At 51.8% G+C, this 22,559-nt stretch overlaps 2 protein-coding genes across 7 annotated transcripts in view; both read left to right on the top strand.

Moving 5' to 3' along the window:
- Nucleotides 1–3,327, top strand: part of FAM3B (FAM3 metabolism regulating signaling molecule B) — a 28,524-nt gene extending 25,197 nt beyond the window's left edge. For 2 of the 3 annotated variants that reach the window (XM_019745763.2, XM_074325133.1), the window contains exon 8: nucleotides 743–3,327. In XM_019745763.2, coding sequence (XP_019601322.2) covers nucleotides 743–832 — 90 coding nt within the window. In that variant the 3' untranslated portion in view covers nucleotides 833–3,327. The remainder of the gene's footprint in view (nucleotides 1–742) is intronic. The other variant, XM_019745760.2, reaches the window with a different exon arrangement.
- A 3,074-nt stretch (nucleotides 3,328–6,401) lies between these two features.
- MX2 (MX dynamin like GTPase 2) overlaps nucleotides 6,402–22,559 on the top strand; it is a 34,606-nt gene continuing 18,448 nt past the window's right edge. Inside the window, exons 1-5 of one of the 4 annotated variants that reach the window (XM_019745756.2) lie at nucleotides 6,402–6,541; nucleotides 13,348–13,673; nucleotides 14,197–14,446; nucleotides 15,866–16,006; nucleotides 21,132–21,286. In XM_019745756.2, the coding sequence (XP_019601315.2) occupies nucleotides 13,419–13,673; nucleotides 14,197–14,446; nucleotides 15,866–16,006; nucleotides 21,132–21,286 (801 nt within the window). In that variant the 5' untranslated portion in view covers nucleotides 6,402–6,541; nucleotides 13,348–13,418. Of the gene's footprint in view, nucleotides 6,657–7,304; nucleotides 7,484–9,812; nucleotides 9,922–13,347; nucleotides 13,674–14,196; nucleotides 14,447–15,865; nucleotides 16,007–21,131; nucleotides 21,287–22,559 lie in introns of those variants that run through there. The other 3 variants (XM_019745759.2, XM_019745758.2, XM_019745757.2) reach the window with 3 other exon arrangements.

Raw genomic sequence — 22,559 nt, 5'->3', positions numbered from 1 at the left:
GACTGTGTATAGATACGTGGTTTCTTGTTCAGGTGATGAAAACGTCCTAAAATTGACTGTGATGGGTGTAGAGCTCTGTGAATATACTGAAAACCATTAAACTCTGTACACTTAGGGTGAATTTTGTAGTATGCAAATTATATCTCAAAGCTGTTGCATTAACAAGGATATATAACTAGAATTCCAAGGTTTAGAATGCATATTGTTCTTTGTAAGCATTGAGTTAAGGTGTTCCATTATCTGAGAAAGATTGAGAATACAAAGGACTAAAGCCCGTGTCCATATGAACCCACAGGTGCTGAGCTAGGAATCCTAGGTACCCTAAAAAAATAGTCCTGCTCCCAAAGAATTGAAAACTGCACGTTGGAACTGTGTTGTCCAGTGCAGCAGCTCCGAGCCAAATTTGCATTTGCATTTGAATTTATTAAAATGAAATGGAATTGAAAATCCAGTGCATCCGTCGCACCAGGTACATTTCAAGTATTTGATAGCCTAACGTAACTAGTGGCGACTCTATTGGACAGTGTCGGTCACAGAACATTTACATCAGTGCAGAAAGTTCTGGAGCTGCATTAACAGCACGTTCAAATACTATTAAGAAGCATGTTGAGAGGAAATCAAGCACCCAATGTGGGATGGAGCAAATTCCCTTCTAGGAACTGATTCTTTTACAGGACTTCGCTCATAGCAGACACATGAAATACTTATTAACAAGTAAATTTCCTTTCTTTCCTTGACACAGATCAACCACTCCGATAACTCGAAGAACAGGTACTCGGGGTGGCCTGCAGAGATACAGATAGAGGGCTGCGTACCCAGAGAAGCAAGCTGACGTTTTGTGGCTTTAATAAAGGTGGTGTTTCTATAAACAAATGCATCATGGGACGACCCATGCATCTTATCCAACAGTTAATATTTAATTTGGGGGGTTTGGTGTCAACTGGACAATATTGCTAGTTGCATGAAATCTTGGCACACAGTGCTTCTATGCCAGTATTTACATAGTGAAGCTATTAATGAGCAGGAAGACTGAAACGAATGGACTTTGTTAAAGAGAATAAGGGGGGTTAACCCGGAAAGGAGAGGGTGACCAGGTGTGGAGCGCTTTTACGAGCCTATCTAAGTTTGACATTGTAGCCCAGATAGCGCTGCAGAGAACAAAGCTTGCTTTCTTTAGCACGGAGCATACCCTCATTTCAGATAGTCGTCTCCTAGGAAAATGAGCCACCGCCACAGAGCTGGGCAACTACAGCTTCCTCGGTCAACCCCAGTGGAGCCCTTAAACTTCCTGTGGGTCCCTGAACTTACTCTTTCGTGACAAATCTGGGTGCCTGCTGCTGTCTGCCACCAGGGGTGCAGTTAGTGAACCAGACACAGCCTCTGCCTTCCTGCAGGGCTTTCACTCCAGTGGCCTGTTTAGTGGGGTGAGGAGAAGGGAGTATCAGATCACCCAGACAGCAGGGACTCCCAGCAGCACTGATTTCTCCTTCCAGTTATCTGTGGGCACAGGGCCGCTGTGCCTCGGCCCCCGGCACTGGGAGCCAGGCGAGTTGGGTCCCTAGCAGGCATAGAAGCCAGAGAGAGCAGAAATCCATCTGTCCCCAGCGTTCCTGCCAGGACACGGTGTGAGTCCCACCCCCCTCCTGGATTCCGATTGCCCAGGTCCAGCTGGGGACAAGTCAATAATGTGGCTGTGGATGGGGTGACTGGCCTCCCACAGGAGGGGTAAATATTTGCAGAGCCAGGAATGCAGTAACTATCCACAGCCAGGCAGTGCCTGGGCCACAGAGGAACTGGCGCCTGCTGTTCCCTTGCTTTTGGCAATGGTCCCTCAGGGATTCGGGGCTCTGCCCTGCAGAGGCATCTGCAGACCACTGCATGGGATCTTGGCTCAGTTGCATTCTGTCCCCCCAAAATCCGTAAGTTGAGTCCTAACCCCAGCACCTAGCACGTGACCTTAGTTGGAAATAAGGTCATTGCAGTTGTAAGAAGTTGGAGTAGGGGGCTCTAAGCCTACAAGACTGGTGTCCTTAGATAAAGGGGACATTTGGACGCAGACACGCATCCCTGGAGAGGCCACGTGAAGGTCAAGGCAGAGGTCAGGGTGATACAAGCCAAGGAGCCCAAAGATGGCCAGCACCCACCAGAAGCTGGGGCGAGGCCTGCGAGGGGCGCTCCCCTGGGGCCCTCAGAGCCAGCCCCGCCCTGCAACACCTTGATCTTGGACTTCTGACCTTAAAAACTGTTCCCAGAGAAGACATTTGTGTTGTTTGAGTCACTCAGTTTCTGGTGCTTTGTATGGTAGCCTCAGGACACAACTATATAGTTCCCTTTAGATTCTAAACTCTTTGGTACCCGTAAATACTCCTGTATTTATAGGTGGAGCGGGGCTGGATATTTTCCTTTCCTTTTTTTCCTTCCCTTTTTACTCTGGCTGAAATGACTACATTTTCACAGCATTGTTGATCTTAATTCCCTGTAGTGGGTGAAGCCCCAGGGACACTTCTGGGCAGGCTTGTCCAGAAATCCTGCCTGGGGATATGAAGCGCCTCTGACACCCCCGCCCCCATCCTGTGACTGTCCTGGGTCCCTTTGCCTCTGCTGCCACTGCCACTGTCACTGGTGCATTTCTGAATTGTCATGTCCTATTTCCTGCCAACCTGGGCACTGAGTGCCCAGGTTGTCATGCCTCCCTGGGGCCCAGCTCTAGGGGAGGGGAGGGGGATGGTGGGGCCAGGGACGGGGGGAATTTGAGAGAGTGTGAATATCCCTCCAGACGATGCCACCTGCAGCTGCTCGCCTGGAAAACTTGGAACATATGTCAAAAAATAGACACCGTACTAAAAACTTCTTCCCCAGTTGTGGCCTTGGCGATATTTCTTTTCCAAGTTCCTCTCTTCTACCTACGTTTTCATTTTATTCCATTAAATAAACTGTTGATCAGTTGAATGACTTCCACAACATGCCCAGTTTTGCGATTTCTCCCGTGTTGCTGGTGCGTGGTTTAGTGTCTGTTGCAGTGATTTTCTTTTTTCTTTAGCAGTTCAGAGTATAACTTTCCTGACTACAACCATCAATAACCCCAGGAGTGGGACACCATTCTGCCGTTGTCCACCCGAAGGGTTCCCCCCTGCAGAGTGGACTGCTCCCTCCCCCAGAACTCAGTGCTCCTGCCTTTGGAGGCTGCAAACCACTAAGGGAGGTGAGGGTGTCCCCCCAGCTCCGCTCTCTGTGTCTGCCCCTTACTGGGAAGCCCTCTGGCCCTCTCTGCAGGGGCAGGTGTCAGGGGTGGTAACCAACCCCCTCTCTGGGTTCTAGAGCCCCGAGAACCCCTCTGGAGAGCACCTGTGCCACCACTGAAAAGGTGGCAGGGGTGGGCAGGGGCTGGGGGATGCAGGGGTGAGTAGGGGGAGCACAGAGGATGTTTAGGGCAGTGAAACTACTCCGTGCGATGCTATGATGGTGGGCACATCACTGTACATCTGTCCAAACCCACAGAAGGCACAGTGCCAAGAGGGGCCCCTGGTGCAAAGTGTGGGCTCTGGGTGATGACAATGCATCACTGCAGGTCCATCCATTGTAACAGATGCCCCACCTGGTGGGGGCGCTGATGGGGGAGGCTGTGCGTGCGTGGGGGCGGGGGGGGGGGCGTATGGGAAACCTCTGTGCCTTCTGCTCAGTTTTTCTGTGAAACAAAACTGATCTAAAAAAGCAACTCTTGCAAGGGGAAAAGAAGCTGCCAAGGAGGAGACTTAGATGGGCGACAATCCCTGGGCGTCCTGATTGCCAGGCCCTCTGTGGGGTGAGCCTAAGCCCCACCCCAGCATCCCCCCAGCAGAGGCACAGCAGGCCCAGAGGATAGCACAGCTGGGGGCCTGGAAGCAGCTGCCCCTCCCACACAGAGAGAGGCCAGCGCCTCTAGCTTTCTGCCCTGAGAGGAAGGCTGGAAAGATAGGGTTTTTCCTGACCCCTCTGAGCACTTTTATTACGAAGATTCCTGGACTTTTGACACCAAAATCCTAACAGATATTGTGCCTGACTGTGGAAAGGGTGTCACCAGCTGAGACACTCCACCCCGGTGGGCCTTTGTCTCACTCTAGCGCCAAAGCAGGGGCACAGCCCGCCCCCAGGCCACTCAGCCCCCTCCTGCCAGGCACCATGCAGGAGGGCGGACAGCACATTCCTGTACTCACAGCTTGGCGTGACCCTCCATCATTCCTCCTGGCACCCGCCTTGTTTTGAGGGTCACCATTATCACCCCCATTGGAGCAGGTGGGTCCCAGAGAGTGAGGGGTCAGTGGCCTTGGACCCCAAAGTGCCCTGCGGGAACAAACACCCGGGTAAGATCTGTGCCGTCCACTGGACTCCCGGGCCCCCTCTGAGGAAACAGCCATGTGGCCGCCTCTGTCCACTGATGTAGGGAAGATGAGGAAAATTTGCCCTCGTTGGTTGATGTGAGCTTTTGTCTATTAGCCCTCCCTAGTGTGTCCTTCCTCCTTCTTTTCCCCCCTGCTTGTCATTACAACTGAGAAAGCAAACTCCGAAGGAAAGGCCCATCCGAGGGTGGGCACACTCTGCCCCAGTTGGCAGGGAGCTTTGTGAACTCGCAGGGGCCCTGAGAACAAGTCCCGTCAGCTGCAGTTTGAGCATCAGGTGACCCTGGTTCCTCCTGGAGAGGAGCGTGTTGGAGGGGATGCTGTTTTCCACAAAGAATGGAGGGTCCCCCCGCTGTTCTCGCTGCCTCCATATAAGCTGGCATCACTCTGCCCAGCTTCCAAGGTTCCTTCTGTTTAAAAAAGAAACAGGCCCAAAATGGAGTCATTTGTGCTAAGCTATGTCACCAAACCGATGCTTAACACCTGACCTAACTGCAGTCCTCCCCCAGGGATGTGATCTTAAATGATCAGTTTGGAATTTCCTGGTCAGCAGTAGTGATGTAATCCACCCCATAGATCAACCCCTCGGGTCCCCCCAAAGAAAAATGAGGCAATCCGCTTTTTCCTCCTCCCTGCCCCTTCTGTCTATGAAAACCTTCCATTCAGTGCAGCAACAGGGACTCCTTTCTATTTTCTAGATGGGATGCTGTGTGATTCATGAACCATTGGATAAAGCCAATTTGATCTCTAAATTTGTTCAGTTGAATTTTGTGTGTTTCTTTTTTCTTTTCTTTTCGTTTTTTTTTTTTTTTTTTTGTTTTTGTGCTTCATTTGTGCCTTTCAGGGAGCCGAAGAGCGAGCAGCAGGGCCTGTTATAAAAGACATAAGTGGTGAAACAAACAACCATCGTCAGGCTGCAGACAGCCCAGCCCCCCCCCCTCCCGCAGCGGCGCCACCCCGCCTCCTCAGCCCGGCCCCCCACTCTGGAGTCTCACGGTCAGTGTGGGATCCTGCAGCCCACAGGCTTGGCCCATGACCTCCCCCTCATGCCAGGATTTTAAGAACATCTTTGAAGCCTCCAGGTTCCTTCTTTAACAGGAAAACTTGTCCACAAGGGCAGTCAGTAAAATGAATGAGCAAGGAGGTGGTCAGAATGAGTTTTGTTCATTTAATATGTTTTGGAGAGGACTGGAAATGAGATTGAAGCCTGCTCCCTCCCTCCTGCGCCAGCCCCGCTTCCCCGGGCTTCTCCGGGCTTCCAGACCACCGCTCCGACCCAATGGTGGGAGTGCCTGGCTCTCCTCCACTGCCTTCACGGGGGCGGGGAGGGGGCCTCGGGACACCTGGGGGCTTACTGCATTTTGGCAGGTGCGGTAACTGAGGACCAGAAAATCAGGCTGCCTCGGGGCCGAGTTCTGGCCGGGAGCCGGGCGTTGGGCCTGGGCCCCGCCCTCTTCCTGCCACACCCGGTGGAGCGAGGCCTCTCCAGGGCTTGGGAACCATCGCCAGTGGGAGAGAGAGAACACATTGTACAAGTGGGTTAATTGCATGACGCTGTACACTTAACCTGGGGAAAAGGTGGCAGAGGGTGACATCGGTCTGCGGTGGCTCAGGCGTGAAGCCAGCAGGACGTCTGAGAACTTTCAGATCACATGCTTGAGTAAACTTTGCCGCGCCCTCCCGCCCCACCCCCGGCCCCGTCTGTGTAAAACACCCAGCTTCTCCCCGCACCAGCCGCATTGCAAATGCTCAGTGGCCTCCTGTGGCTTGTATTGGACAACAGAATGGAACATTTCCAGCATCGCAGAAAGTCCCAGGAGACAGCGATGCTGGGTCACTGGATCCCCAAATGTGGGTCTACACCAGCTTCCCCTGAAAACCTGGTTGCAATGCAGATTACGGACCCCAACCCAGGGCTCGGGCATCCCCCCCCCCGCGGGGTAGGTCTAGCCCCCCATTGTTCACTAGCAGCCGCAGGGTTCGCCCGTGGACCACTGTATGAGTCACCCACGACCTTGATCTTCAGTTTCATTTCCGTGTCCACGACACTTGGTTTCATTTCTCTGGTTGTTGGTAAAGAGGGAAGAGTGGGGAGGAGTGGTTCGCAGACATATAAAAGGGAAGCCCTGGAAGGGACTCCGGGACTCCGTGCTGAAGGCGCACAGGTGAGAGCTGGGCCGGGGCAGGCGGGCTGCGTCACGGCGTCTTAGCGCAACAGATGTGCCTTTCCAGAGGGATGCCTGGTAAACCTGGCTGGTGCCAGGGGCAGCTGCCCTAAAGGTCAGATTCTGGCGCTGCCCCGTGTTGGCGCTGGCCCACAGCCAGCCCCTCTCGCTGAGGGTGCGTTTTACAGAAGTGGTCCCCCTTCCGGAATCTGACCAAAAGCCTTGTGGCCACGAAAGGGGCACTTCTTGGGACACTTGCTCAGCATCCACGGAGGGCACACATCCGGGGGTGGGGCGGGAGCTTTGTGTCTGTGCAATATTGTGATGTATTGGAAGAAATACTGTGCATTACATCCCCATAGCTAATCCTACTGCATTATTTGAAAGGTGCTAAGAGAATAGATCTTAAAAGTCTTTATCACAAGAAAAAGAAATGTTGTAACTGTGCATGGCAGACTTATCGTGGTGACTGTTTTGCCGTCTATACAAATATTGAAAAAAAGATACAGTAGACTACCTGGTCTTCATCCTGGCTCAGAGCTTGAACCCCCTGTGACTTCTTTAGAGGGGAAAGTGTTGTCTTTTGTCATGTTAATGAGGTGACCTTTGGTCTATTGGGGGCTGGTTGCCGGTGGAACAAACCCGGTGATTAGAAGGTTGGGACTTTCAGCTCCACCCACAACCTCCAGGTGGGGAGAGAGGTGGGAGGTTGAGTCAATCGCCAATGGCCAATGAGTTAATCAATCGTCCCTGTGTATTGAAGCCTCCATAATCACCCCAAAAGGATGGGGTTCAAAGAGCTTCCAGGTTGGTGATCACGTGGACATTCAGGGCGAGGGGCACCCTGGAGAGGGCTCGGGAGCTCTGTGCCCTTTCCTCACACCTTGCCCTGTGCATCTGCCCGTCCTGAGTTACATCCTTCTGTAATGCACCAGTAATGCGGTAAGTCACTTGTTTCTCTGAGTTCTGGGAGCCGTTCTAGCAAATTAATTGAGCCCAAGGAGAGGTTTGTTGGAATCTCTGATCTAGTCAGTCAGAAACACAGGTGCCAATCTGGACTTGCCCTTGGCATCTGAAGTGGGTGGGATGGTCGGGGCTGGAGCATTCTTACAGGACTGAGCCCTTACCTGAGGGATCTGGTGCCATGTCCAGGTTCATAGTGTTAGAATTGAGTTAATTGCTTGTTGGACTGGGGGATGAAAAACACCTGGGAACTGGGCTCAGGATGGCAGCCCCAAAGCCTGGCCTCCGGGCTTCAGGGGCCCTCTCACTTATGGTACTGGTGGCACAGGGCTGCCCTCAGTGGTGTGCGGAGAGCTCCACCTTCTGAGGGGACAGGGCACCTGATTTCCAGCATTTGCTGATGCTCTATGGTAACATGTAGTGCTACATTATTCTGCCTTCAGTTTTTACTTAGAGAGACATTGAGGCCAAGTGTGCCCAGCAAAGTGGCATTTGGGGGAAGAGATGAGGTGTAAACCTAATCTCCTCCTAATCTACACCTCCAGGTGTCAACAAACCTGGAGGATTATGTCTTGGGGCTGCCATGACAAGGCTTAAACAATTGAAAGTACTCTCTTCCTGCCCTGGAGGCTGGAAGTCTGAGATCAGTTTTCCCGGGTTGGTTCCTTCCAGGACTCGGTGTAGAACCCTTCCTTGCCTCTTCCAGCTTCTGGTCGGTGCCAGCAATCCTTGGCGTTATTTGGGGAAAGTATCTCCACATGCTGTGGTGGCCTCTCCAGATCGTGCCACCAGCCAGAAGAAGAAATCTACATGGTCACCGGTGACATGGGGCCAATTGTGGCAGATTTTTCAGGACAATCAGACAGTCAGCTCTTGCCTTGCCGAGAGCCAGGGGGTTAAGCAGAGAACAGGGTGAAGGCGTGGACTTGGGTCCTTGAGTGATCACATCTTCTTTCTCTTTCCGGGAAACTCGGTGAATCAGATGGTTGTTGTTGTATTCTGCTTTTAGGAGAAACCAATTCCTAATTAGTGTAGAAGGAGGCAAAATACCCCCACAGGCTTGTCTAAAGGATTATACAGATTCAACACAAGATGCCAGTGCCAGGTCAAAGGGGAAACAAGTTTTTAATTAATTACAGTGCTCTCCACTCTGCAGCTGTGGAGACCCAGGGCCAGGAGGCCATGCTGGGGATGGACGCAGGGCACTGGGATTCAGGCCTCTGGGGCCTGCAGAGACTCCTGGTGCTCAGTGAAGCATGTGGGAAGCTCAAGCTCCCCCCCACCACCACCACCAAAATAAAAAAGCCTAAAGGAAGAGGTGCAGGGCAGAGGGGTTTGTCTTCAAGAGTGCATTTCTGAAGTCTGCCTGTCTAGGATGGTGTTCGCCACACCATTCCAAAGCCCCAATAACTTGACTCTTCCCTCTTTATCAAAGTAATGTATTGTTTACTGGCATCCTGTGTCTGTCGCCTTCCACCCATGGGACATGGTGTCCTGGCTGCTTAACTTGTCTGAACTCCACTGCCCCTTCTCATATAAAATTCGGGATAATGTAAATGAAATGTGCAGATCACATAGCACTTGAGGAGGGCACACCAGGGCACAAATGATAGCCAAGCATGCCCTGGACCCCTGGGAATTGTGCCTGACCAAGGGTGCAGGAGCTAAACTGTCTCTTCTCTCCCAGAAGAAGGCAGTTGATTGACCTGGAGCTGCGCATGCTCCTGCAGCATGGCCCTCTGCAAAGTCATGGCTCGCGTGCTTACATTAAGGAAGGTCACATACTCCTTGTATTATTTCCTTATATTGAGGAGAGTAACTAAGTTGGTGGCATGTCCTTGAGGGCAATTTGATTTAAATCAAAACAAAAACACAAAAAACAGAGACGGTTCACACAGGATCGTGTTTTCTCCTGACACTTGGGGAAGGGTGGGCATGGGTGGAGTGGCTGTTTTGTAAAAGGAGTGATTCCGGGGGTGCGGGACAGTGTGAGATGGTCACTGAGGAAACTGTCTGATGCCAGCGCATCAGAGGCTAAAACTCAGACTCCAGAGAAATGAACTGAAAGATACAGAACAGCTGGAAATAACTCAGACTTCTTTTTGGTCCCTGATCAGCGGGGAGGATTTGTGCAGCTCTTTGCTCTAAATCTAGTAATAGGCAGAGGGGCCCTTCTGGCAGGTGCATGACAGTGATTCCTGCACGGGACACGCCTGCAGAGTGTTTAGGGGCAGAGCGGTCGCACACGGGATCAAACTTCAGGATGACTGCCGGGCTGGCTGTGAGTTGGACATGGGACATGTTTCTGTTGGACAGGCCGAGGTTGCTTGTCACCCAGAAGACGGAATGCAAGAGCTGGCTTAGGATCTGAAGGACACAAAGCACAGCGTGAACTGGAAAAGATTACATAAGCCCAGGTGATAAAGAAATTGCTGTCTAGACGTGTGGCATCTACCAAGTGTGGCAACTACTAAGTTCATGAGGAAGTGAGTCTAATTCATTTAGCTGCTGCTGCCTTTGGCTGTAAGCAGAGGGCATGGCGAAGCCAGCCAATGCTGCTCACTTAGGCCCGCCTTCCACCAACACGCCCACAGGTTTGGCCCAGAGCAGCATGGCCAGAGTGGAGGGTGGCCCAGGGGCCTTCTCCAGGGGAGGCCCTTCCTTCCACTTCAGCTCCCACGACCAGTGCCCAGTTCAGGAGTGCGGCATCAGTAGTTATCTCTAGTAAACGTCACCAGGCCAGGTGGCCAGGTCAGCATTCAGTTGACCGACCACAGTGGTTTGAATCAAGGTGGCAGTGGTGGGGGTAGTGGAGACTGTTACATGTGGATCGCTTTGAAGGCAGAGTGAACAGGTGTGCCTCGGGGGCCGTGGGACTGAGGCAGAGAGGGGTCAGGGAGGCGGGGAGAGGTACGGCCGGACCTGCTAGAAGGTGCAGCTGGCCTTAACGGAGAGAGGCACACCAGGCTGGGGTGGGGAATGCCCACTAGTGTTGTTTCTAAGAAGGGCCCCAGGCATATCTGAATCCTGCCCTAGAAAAATAGCCCACCCTGTGTCCACCTGTTCCTTCATGGAACCAGTAGCTAGTGAGGGCCTGCCACTGCCCAGGGCCATCAGTGGAGCTGGGGACTTGTGAGGGCACGGAGGTGACAGGTGACAATCGAGGAAACATAAGGAGAGTGACTGCAGGTGCACAGACAGAGGCGCAGGAGCTCTTGAGCTGACGGCCTGGCCGTTCTCAGGGCTCCCACCTGAGGGGTCCCCCTTCGGGTCAGGTCTCCAGTCAGTGCAGTTGACCCCTCGGAAGAGAGGTAGAAGATTCTCTCTCCTTTCAACCCAAGGTCAGGTCCACTCCAGCAACATCGGGAAAGGCCAGAGCACATCCCGGGCAGGGTGAGGCCGTGAAGACCAGAGGGACACCAGGAGCTCCCCTACCTACTAGAAGGGACTGCCCCCAGCGTGGCTTTGTGGCCCCCCCAGGAGGAAAGGAAGCCTCAAAGACAGAGAGAAAGCCTAGCACCAAGCTTCAGTCCCCTTGCTTCTCTGGACTCCAAAATTAAAAACAAACAAGCAGCCAAAATAAAAGAATTAAAAAGGAAAGAAAGCAAGACAGAGATAAGCAAGTCTTCTCCCAGGGGGAACCCGGTGAGGATCTTGCAGACCCCATGGCAGGGAGTGCTGGCACATGCTAGGTCCTCGTACTGGTTTCTTAGTGTCACCGTCATAAAGATCCACATGTCGGCAGGGTTGGTTCTTCTGAGGCCTCGCCCCTTGTAGATGGCCATCCTCTCCATGTCCCCACATGGCCGTCCCTCTGTGCGTGTGTGTGTCCTGATTTCCTCTTCTCAGAAGGACACCAATCAGATGGGATTAAGGCCTCCCTAATGGCCTCGTTTTACCTTACTCACTTCTTTAGAGGCCGTGTCTCCAAGAGTCACACTCTGAGGTGATGGGTGTTAGGGCTTCAGCATCTGAATTTGGTTGGGGGGGAGGGGGTTACAACTCTGCCCATAACAGTCCTCAGTGAGTATTTCTTGAATGAGTGAATGAATGAATGAATGAATGAACTATAGCTCATTTTTAAAGTAGGCCATGACACACACCACGTCATGACTCTGCACTTCTGTTTTGAGGAAAGGAGAAATTTCCCCTTCCCCAGCATTCAGAGAAGAGATGCTATAAATACAGAAAAGTAGGTTGGGGCCACACATTTTAGGGGCTTTGTTCTGAAAAAAAAGGTCACAGAAACTTTTAGAAAGGGTGGTGACTTGTTGAGCTTGGGGGTTAAGAAAGAAAACAGGCACAGTAAGTGCACTGATGCACAAGGTCACAAGGGAGGGCGTGAGGGAGGGAGGGAAGGAAGGAGTGAGGGAGTGAGGGAGGGAGGGACATGGGCTGATCCACTGCAGCTGTGCAAGGAACTTAAGTGGACATTCCAAAGTCCCGCTAGTGGACAGGAGCCAGCCTGAAGACGCCAGTCCTTTCCACCATCTGAGTGTCCCAATTAAAGGCTGCCATAACGAGTTACCCAAATTCTGTGGCTTAAAACAGCAGAAATGGGGGCAGCCGGATGGCTCAGTTGGTTAGAGCACGAGCTCTCAACAACAAGGTTGCCGGTTCAATTCCCACATGGGGTGGTGGGCTGTGCCCCCTGCAACTAAGATGGAAAACAGCAGCTGGACTTGGAGCTGATGGGCCCTGGAGAAACACACTGTTCCCCAAGAAAAGCACAACAGCAACAATAACAAACAGTAGAGATGGATTGTCTCAGTCTGAAGGCCAGAAATCAGAGACCAAGGTGTGGGCCGGGGCAGCTCCTTCTGGAGCCATGACGGAGAACCTGTCCCGTGGCTCTGTCCTAACTTCTGGTGGCTCCTGGCTCCTCGGTGGCCTTGGGCCTGAGGCCACATCCCCCAAGTCTCTGCTTCTGTCTTCACATCGCCCCCTGCCTTGTGGGTCTCTGGTCTCAGGTCTCCCTCTCTTGTCTCTTATTGGATGTAAGGCCCGCTCTTGTCTCCAAATCCTTACCTTAATTACATCGGCAAATACTCTTTTTCCTAATAAGATCACACTCATAGTTTGGGAGGACTTGGATTTGGGGGTGTGGTGGAGGAGACGCCATTCCACCTACAGCACCCTGTCCGTAGGGTGGAGGGGCTGTGTAAGGGATAGTGGAAAAGCTTCATGTCGAGAGTCGCCCAGATTGGGTCTGAGTCCTGACTCGGACCAGTGACTGGACCTTCTGTACTTGTTTCTTGACCTGGAAAATGCAGATAAGGAGCTGACGCGTAGGGCTGTTGTCAAAACAAGGTGGCTGTCCTGGGGCAGCCTTGGATATGCCAGCAGCCCTACCACCCACTGCTTCTAACAGGGCCGCCTTGATCTGAGCACAGGCCACAGACACTGAGAAGCCGGAGACCCAAACACACACTGTCTTAGACTCCCCAGCAGCCTGACCGAGTCTGGGTGAGGAGCAGTGGGTGGGGCCAGGGCTGGCTTCCAGAGGGCATGAGCGACACTGCATCCCCTCGCTCCATGCCTGCTGGTCCCTGTCCGATCTGCGCACAGGGTCATGGAGCCCATCAGCAGTGACAGGAGAACATTCACATTTTCCCATGGAAACATGGAGTCTACTGCCCCTTGTCCCCAAGACCCTTGTGCTCTGCGCCTGTTTGCTGCCCACAGCCCCTGCACACAGGCCTGTGATGGGCTTCTGGCGTCCCCCGTGTCTGTGTGCAGGGGCTGGGCTATGCTGGGGCTGCGGGAGCCGGGGCTGATGAGGGGCAGCCTGGGGGATGACCACATGGTGACTTTGAGCCCTTTCCCATCCTGTGTCTCTGCAGAGCTTGTCAAGAAGATTGGAGGTGCTAAGCAACAGGAAAGGAACCCACCACGTGCAACTGGTCTCCAGTTGATGCCAAAAGCCCACAGGCCTTGGCCACAACAGAAGCACAATCAGTTTTCTTCCCAACGCTATCCGAAAAAAGCGATGAATTTCTCCCAGCCACAGCCACCGCTACAGCTGTTTGGAGGGGCAGGAGGACAAGTGAGGTTTCCCCCAAAATGGCCGATGGGGCAGAAGGACACTGTTAACCTCAGCAAGAACTTCAACTTGATGACAATGAATGCTCAGCCACCAGCAGAAAACAGGGGCCAAGAGAGGACACAGGTGAGTCAGCCTGGGGTGTTCAGCAAGGGTGCATTCCAGCCGCCAGTCAGAGGAAAGGCGGTGAGTGGCTGTGGGTCAGCCCACCACCCCCGACAGCACAGCTGGTTTCCCCGGCTCTCCCCAACAATAGGCACCAGAGATACACCCAGCAATGACCTTCCTCGACATGAGTCTAGGGGCTTCTGTTCCATGTGCTGGGGTCTCCTTCCAGGGGCTTTTCCTCCAGCTACTCCTGCTGGTGTCACCATTGCTAGCACACTCTCCAGTTCCCTCTGTACTCCAGTTTGGCAGCCCAGGGCCGCAGCGCCCCTCCTGCCTCGGACTGGAAGCCCTCACCTCTTGGTACCTTCTCTCTACTCTGTCAGGTACCCCCACTCCCAGCCCAGTACCCCTGCTCCTGTGGAAGCAAAGCCTCAATAGGAACAGAACACAGGGACCTCCCTGGAGGTCCATTTAGAGCCCCCTTTCACCCTTTCGGTCCTCCTGTCTGCAACCTAACATCAGTACATGCCCAATTCTGCAGCAAATCCTCCCCAGCGGTGGGAACCTTCCCATGGGCCAAGGATATGAAGCCGCCCAGGGGCCCCAGAACAGCCTGTTCAGCCACTATGAGGAGAAGGTGCGTCCCTGCATCGACCTCATCGACTCGCTGCGGGCCCTGGGCGTGGAGCAGGACCTGGCCCTGCCTGCCATCGCAGTCATTGGGGACCAGAGCTCGGGCAAGAGCTCCGTGCTGGAGGCGCTGTCGGGCGTCGCCCTTCCCAGGGGCAGCGGTAAGGACGGCCAGCTTCGTCCTGTGGGGGTGGCCGGGCAGCTGCGAGCCACAAAGGGGTACCAATGGTGTCAGAGACAGGCCTCTGGGAAGGCCCCCAGGAGGGCGGCTCCTGCAGGCTCTGGGTGGGGTTGGGGGCTTAGCTCTGGGCATCCCACAATGTCCCTCGTTCCCAGAGCCCATGTCCACATGGTGCTAGCCATCGCTGAGCCTGTGTCAGCCAAGGTCCCAGGACCTGGTTGTTTCCCCATAGTGCTGTTTGTAAGCCTGCACCAGCATTTCTTTTCTGATCACGTTAAATCTGTGTCAGGTGAAGAATTTTCTCAACATTTTGAGAAGCGATTAGCCGGGATCGTAGTGTGATAAGACACTTGCTTTGCTTTAGAAAAATGTTAAGTATGTACGTAAAGAAGCTATTATGCATATACAATTTAATAAATAATTGTAAAAGGAAAAAAAGAGAAAGAGCTAATAGCCTCAAAGTGGGCAGATGGAGACCCGTCCTGGCCCCGCCCTGGCTCCGTCTCCTGCCAGCGCTGCCCACTGGCCAAACCCAACTGGAACCAAGGGCCTGGGAGTCACCGGTGTCACCCTGCCAGGCTGCCTCCCGGGCACAGAGGAGGGTGTGGAGATGCCAGAGAATTGCACAGACCCCAGCAACAGCCTCCATGCCAGGCAAACAGCCTGTGCTCCCACCTGACCACAGGCAGCCTGGTCCTGCCTGCAAGGGTTCCTGTGAGGTCCCCATCAGCCCAGGCACCTGATGCATGAAACTAAGAGTCTGGGACAGGCATCCATCCTCTTCTCTGCCCTAAGTTCAGCATTTTGGGGAGAGGCGTGACAGGGTGTGGATGACCGTGGCAGGCATGTGACCCAGGGCAAGTCCCCCGGCTGGGTGAGGAGATGGTCCTCCCTTATAGGGGAGCATTTACTCCCTGCCCTGCAGGCACTGGGGCTTCACCACTGAAGCCCCAGCGCCAAGAAGCTCAGGGCTGTTCCAGGCTCTCTGAGCTCCAGATACATAGGAAGGGCCTCCCTCCCCACAAGATGCTCCACAAACTGCACCCTTAGAATTCCCTTGGACCCCTCCTTCGGGTCATTCATCTTCCCCTCATGTTCTCACTGCCTTCCCTCACCCCCATCTTGGGAGGGTTGGGTGGCCCTCAGGCATCTCAGTGCTTCGCACTTCCATCTGTCCCCTCTGGGGCTGCCACCTGTCCCACCTCCAACACCTGAGCTGTTTCTGGGGCCTGGTAGTAAGTGAGGGGGCCTTGGTTGGGCCCAGACAGGGACCAAAATTTCAGACGAGGCCTCTGGGGACACTGGGGCAGCCCCTTGGGGGAGTGAGGGGAGAGAGAAAGGGTGTATGCAACACTTCATTTTAAAGGAAACTTAGAATGTTCGGGAACCTCTCTCTTAGGAATCATAACCAGGTGTCCGCTGGTGCTGAAACTGAAAAAACAGCTCGCGTGCGAGTTCCCGTGGAGGGGGAAGATCAGCTACCGGAACATGGAACTCCAGCTTCAAGACCCCTCCCAGGTGGAGAGGGAGATATACAAAGGTAGGGTCCATTTCTGCAGGCTGGGTGCTGGGGCTGCTCCCCTCACGGCCCTGCCTCCTCTGCGCCTCATGGGGCTTCCTCAGCTCCACAAGGGAGCACACGTTCCCTGCCAGGCTCTTCCACTTACCCTGCCCCCCATGCTGTCCTCTCCTTTCACTTAACTCCTACTCTTTCTTGGGGTCTCAGTGTCCCCGCCCCTCCTCGGGGAAGTGTCCGCACAGCGCTGAGGCACTGCTGCTCTAACCTAACCTAACCTGGCTGGCCGCCTTGTGGCCGTATCTCCATGCAGCTTCCCCAACACAGACCCGCCCGCCCGTCATTTCTGGAAGCACAGCCAATACCTGGCCTTTGAACAAAGCTTGAGGTTAGTGTTAGGTAATAACAGAGGGTTGAAAGGCGTAATCACTCCTGGAGTCCATTTCCGCAGCCCCTCAGAGGGACCCTGGTGGTCACTGCCCACCCACGTCACCAGAGAGCCCGCACTTGCCCCTGGGCAGCTTCCCCCCTTTCCCACTCTCACACGGGTCTCAGCTAGGCCGGCAGGAATGACCCCAACCGTAATAAGAATCTCTGCAGGGGCGACCTCCTTTCAGGGAGATGGGCTCTTCATATCTGTAAACAACAGCATCTGAGGGGAAGGACTTTACATGACTTTGGGAGCTCAGCTCCCCCAGAATCCCGTGGCCTCAGGCTCACTGGAGGGATCCCTTCCAAAATGGAGAAGTCCTGTTCCCAATTGTAGCGTTCAGCCCGAACACAGCAGCTGCTTGAGACCCTCACTCCGCGAGTTTCCTAGCTGGAAATGACATGAACCCTTGCACCCGGCTGTGTCTGTGACAGTTGTCCACCCCGCAGCCATCGTTGACTGTCTAGGCCTGAGCTCTGCAGGCAGGACCAGGAGGGCTGTGTGCTTGGCACGCGTCAGAGTTCCGCACAGCATGGATGCATGCTCGGTAAATGCTCTGGGGCAGGATGTGTAATGAGCAGCCCATCGTATAAGGCATCTTTAGAATAGCATCTCGGAACTCCCGTCCGCTGCTGTGGGCATGTAAGTTGGTGCAGCCACTTTGAGAACTGGTAATAGCCGTTACAGCTGCAGGTGTGCACACCCAATAACGCTCCAATACTCCACTCCTGAGGATCACCCAGCCAGGTTGTGCACGAAAAGCCCGGTTCCAGCATGTTCAGAGTGACAGTATTGAGAGAGCCCCACACTGGACACCACCCAGATGTTCATCAATGCTCAACTCACTGTCGCAAGGGCACAGGGTCCTCCCCACTCCAAGTACCAATAGGGGTGAATCTTACGGATGTCATGTTGAGTGAAGGAAGCCAGGCACAAGTGAGCACGTAATTTACAATTCCACGGCTAGCTTTGGCAGCATAGACTACTGTACGATTCCATTTATAATTAGGTGGGGCCATGTGCAATTGTTGTTCTTGTATCAAAAATTGTCGTATATCAGCAAATTCATTAGACTCAACCAAATATAAAATACAAAAATGGGCAAAAGCAGTGGATGCTGGGAGGTCTCAGGGGAGTGAGTGGTCACTCTTGGCGGGGGCTAACGAGTGGCCAGAGCAGGAGGGGCTTCTGGGGGCTGGCCATGGTCTGTTTCTTCATCCTGGGGTTGCTTACATCTGTGTGTTCGGCCTGTGAAAAGCGTCAGGCCACACACTTAGGACAAGGAATACTTTTTTGTACATACGTTACACTCCATTACAACATCACGGGCGTCATATCTTAAGGAGTGACTGTGAAATGATAAATAAGGCAGGAAAAGTTTACAGAGGAGCAGCCCTGGTTTTTAACCTGCTCCCGGTCCTGTCTCTAAAGGATTCGGCAATTCATTGGGGCTGTCCTCAGATCAGGGCTGTCCCCTGAATATAAGCGACATACGGAACTGTGCACAGATTGCATTGCTAGTGCCCCAGGACAGTGCCAGTGTGCTTCTCATCTGACCGAGGCCCAGCGGTCCACTCAGGGAGAGCGCTGAGTGTCTCTGGTTCATTCATTGCCGTAACTTACAGTGTCAGTGCCTGGAGGTCACAACCCTCCAACCTTCCCAGGGGACCTTTACCTAAATCTTTGGAGTCCATCCAGATGTGTCCTCTCCCCAGGCCCAAAGCCATCATCAGGCAGAATTGGTCGCAAATAAGTTGCACTGTCCAGTGAGCTTACCGTGTTGCTAGTGTAGACTCAATCACCACCAGGCAAGGCTGCTGGAGGGAAGGGCCTTCCAACTCTGACCTTCCAGGACGGACTTCCTGTTCCAGGGAGGCTCCAGGGGCACATTCTGAGAGGTGCCGAGGAGACGGGCACCCTGGGGGATAAAATGAGTAACTGGAAGTCCTGGGAGCATTACCTTGTGTCTCCATGTTTCCCCTGAGCTGGTAACAATGGTCTCTATGTCCTTGCCTTGTCCTTGGTGTGTATGTCCTACTTACCTTTCCCTCACCTAAACCATCCTAGGCGTCAGTTCATTTCAAGATGTTAGCAGGTCCTCTAGCTCCTGGCTTCTCAGTGTGGTTCCTGGTCAGCGACATCCCCTGGGGCTTGTTGAAACTGCAGAACCTCAGGCCACAGCCCAGACCTGCTGAGTCAGAATCCTGATGGGGCGTTAACCAGACCGCTGACGAGTCAGATGCACTTAAATTTTGAAAAACCCTGATCAGAGCAGGACCAGCTACATGATTCAGGGGGCTCAGTGCAAAATAATCGTAATCAAATCCCTCTGTATTATATATGTATAGTTTGGGGTATGTATTAAGCATGTAATAAATTGTATGTATTAATAGTTCTCAAAAAGAAACACTTTAAACCTCCTCTGAAGACTGTATCTAGGAAATAACCCATTTTCAGATAAAATATTAGAGAAGAAATAATTTTCCTTCTTCTTCTGCTTCCCAGGAATGTTTCTTCCTTGTCCCACTCCCTTCCTTCAACACCTCTTCACCTCCAAGGACAGCACTATAGGATTACGGCAAAACAGTTCATGACCAAAGATAAATAGCAAATAGTATGAAACAGTGACAATATCTATTATCAACATGGCACATTTACTTACGTGTCTCTGTTGAGCCAGGGGTCCTTCCCCCTTGAGTTTCTCTGTGATCTCTCCAGTAGACCCTCTCCAGTAGCTGGCGGTTTGCTTTAGGAGAATGTCCCCTCTCAGGGGTCTGCTTAGCTCCAGACTTACCACCGGCTTTTAGATTAGCCCTTGTTCCCAACAGACAGGAAGACGCAGAGGGGTTTTGCACTAGGTGTCCTGGAGTGGAGGGGTAGCTACCATTGCCATAAACACATCTACCAGTGGAATTTAGTGTGTGGTGTTTGTCACGTGTGTTTGTGTGTGTTAGCATGTGCATTTATGTGTATGTGTTAGTGTGTGTATGTGTATGTGAGAAACCCCTGGATACAAAGAGGCAGAAGACATGTAATACTGTCCTGGAGTAAATTATATACATATATTCTGGTTATAAAAGTAATACATACCTCTATTAGTTAACTATTGCTACATAACAAAGTTACCCCCAAATTTAGCAGCTTAAAACGCAAGCATGTCTTCTCTCACACTGTGTGGGCATCAGGAATTGAACACCTGCTGGGTGGTTCTGGCTCAGACTCTCAGATGAGGCTGCTGTCGAGAGGTTGGCTGGGGCTGCATCATCTGAAGGCTCGACTGGGGCTGGGGAACTGCTCCCTCATAGGGCCGTTAACAGGAGCTTCTGGCTGACTGCTGGCAAATGCCTCTCCATAGGTACTTGGTATCCTTATGACAGGACAGACACCCCAGAGTGAGTCATCCAAGAGAAAGCAGGAGCAAGCCATGATGCCTTTTAGGACCTCGTCACACTGTCACTTCCACCATATCTATTCTCTTCATTATTTATTTATTTATTTATTTATTTATTTATTTATTTCAGTTACAGTTGGCACCTCCATATCCACCAGGGGTGCCAAAAGAGTGTACACATTTTAAGAAATCTTATCTATGTATTACTCTTCAAAATTGAGTTGAATTGCAGTAGCAAAGTGTAGTATGTTGTTCGCCCAAAAGATAGCGTTAATCAAATGAATGTTAGTGTCATTCACTGTATTACAATTGTAATAGCTTTTTCCTTTCTTAAAATGTGTATACAATTTTTTGGCACCCTCTGTATATTTTAAACACAAGTCCCTGTGTCCAGCTCCCCTCAAGTTTCCACCTTTTGGTGGGGAAGCTTTGAAGGATTTCTGAACATGTTTTAAAACCATTGCAACACCCACTGGAAAATGCTCAAAAGCATAAAGAAAGAAAGAACAGAACCCATCCACAATCCCAATGTGAATATATCTATCTGGAATATATGAGGTTTGACAATTAAGTTCACAAACTTGTTGCAACGATGTTGCTAACATTTTTTTTTATATCAGAGGGATTATTCATTATGAATTTGTACCAATTGGAGAAACAGTTAACCAAGTTTACTATTTGGAAGTGCTGAAAAGGCTGCATGAAAAAGTTAGATGACCTGAATTTTTCGCCAACAATTTGTGGCTCTTGCATCACGACAATGCACCAGCTCACAAGCCACTGTCTGTGAGGGAATTTTAGCCAGTAAACAAATAACTGTATTGGAACACCCTCCCTACTCACCTGATCTGTCCTCCAATGACTTCTTTCTTTACCTGAAGATAAAGAAGATATTGAAAGGAAGACATTTTGATGACATACAGGACATCAAGGGTAATACGATGACAGCTCTGATGGCCATTCCAGAAAGAGTTCCAAAATTGCTTTGAAGAGTGGACTAGACACGGGCATGGGTGTATAGCTTCCCAAGGGGAGTACTTCGTAGGTGACCGTAGTGATATTCAGCAATGAGGCATGGAGCACTTTTTCTAGGGTGAGTTCACAAACTTAATTGCCAGACCTCATATGTACCTGCTACCCCTGTATTATGCAGCCAACTGAGTGGCCTCAGCGATCACTCTGCAGGCTTCTGTGATAGGTGGTCTGAGCACCAGGGACTCTGAAGCTCCCACACTCTGAAAATAAGCAGTCACCTTCAAGAGCAGCTGCTTTTTCTCAGATGGGCCGCTAATATGGACTCTGGGCTTCTCCTGTCTTGGCCTCCATAGCGCAGAACACCATAGCTGGGATTGGAGTTGGCATTAGTCACGAGCTCATCACGCTGGAGATCACCTCCCCTGAGGTCCCGGACCTGACCCTCATTGATCTCCCCGGCATTGCCAGGGTGGCCGTGGGAAACCAGCCCCAGGACATAGGACTGCAGGTGAGCATCTGGAACTTGGCAACAGGCCCAGCTGAACTTGGGGAGACTTCTGAGGCCTCTGATGGCTGTCCTGAGGGCTCTGGTACGTCTCCCCAGCCCTCTGAGTGGTTGGGGAGGAGACTGGGGTGAGACCTTCCAGGGCAGGGGCCTCATACTCAGGATCTGACCAGAGCCTGGCAGGTCATGGAAACAAGTTGACTCTGGGACTGGAGGTGCACGGACAGCTCATGCTCTGCCTGACCTTGTCGTGTGGGCATGTGGGCCCCATGTCATCAGCTGTCCTGATATTCCAAAGAAGCCAGAGATTTGGATTTTTCCATGAAATCTGCCAGTTTCAGCAACAAAAATATCCTGCCCCAAGTTTCATACCTCTTTTCTTCTCTTTATTAAATTCCTGTTTAAAATATTACAAAAGGAATGTGTTCTGTTATTGAAATTCACAAGCTAGACCACAAAGAGCATTATTCTGTCCCAGCCCAGTACCATTGGGCACATAGCCCTGCACGCCATTTCCTGTGTGTGCACCTGGCACGTACTACCTGGTAACCAATCGTAATTACTAAGCTGATTGAATCATTTCCGATCGTTTTTTTCGTTAACCATTTACTTCGCATCTAACTTTACTCTGTTATAAATAACACTTAAAAAGGAACCAAGGACCCATAAGAAAAGAGTAGGGGAGGAAAAATAAGAACTTATAAAAAAGTAACTAAAAAAGACTTTATAAGTATGGTAAACCTCCCTTGCTGTTCACCCAAAGTAGAATTACTCTAAAAACAAGTGACTAGCAACCACGACACGAGTGTCCAAATGTTCCTTTCAACTGACTGACTGCTTGACCAGCATCGTAGCTAACTGACTTTTTACTTTCCTGGTTTTGACCAAATTACACGCTCTCCTCTCCCTCCGACGCTTCCTCAGGCGAAGCACTCCTTTCGACGGGCAAAGGAGAGTATGTTCCCTTACAGCAAATTGCTTGGCAGGATGAGGACACAGGACTTGAAGGGGGAAAACTGACAAAACGCCATAGTTTGGGGCTGCAAGAGTCTGGGGTACAGAGAAATAAAATGACAAATATAAACAGATTCAATTAGGTCATTTTTATTTTTATATGGATTTGCAGGGTTTCATTGTTTACATGATGCTACGTTGTGCTCATGGGATACAAATGTCTTACATGTGATATAATACTGGCTTCGCAGTAGTGTATGCCGTGCACAACTTAATGTAACTAGATGGGACATCATATGAGCAAAATTGCATGTGAATTGCA

This window comes from Rhinolophus sinicus, linkage group LG01 (assembly GCF_036562045.2).
Source record: "Rhinolophus sinicus isolate RSC01 linkage group LG01, ASM3656204v1, whole genome shotgun sequence".
NCBI classification, from domain to species: domain Eukaryota; kingdom Metazoa; phylum Chordata; class Mammalia; order Chiroptera; family Rhinolophidae; genus Rhinolophus; species Rhinolophus sinicus.
Note: the sequence above shows the minus strand (reverse complement) of the source record. Positions and strands in the feature narration are given on the sequence as shown.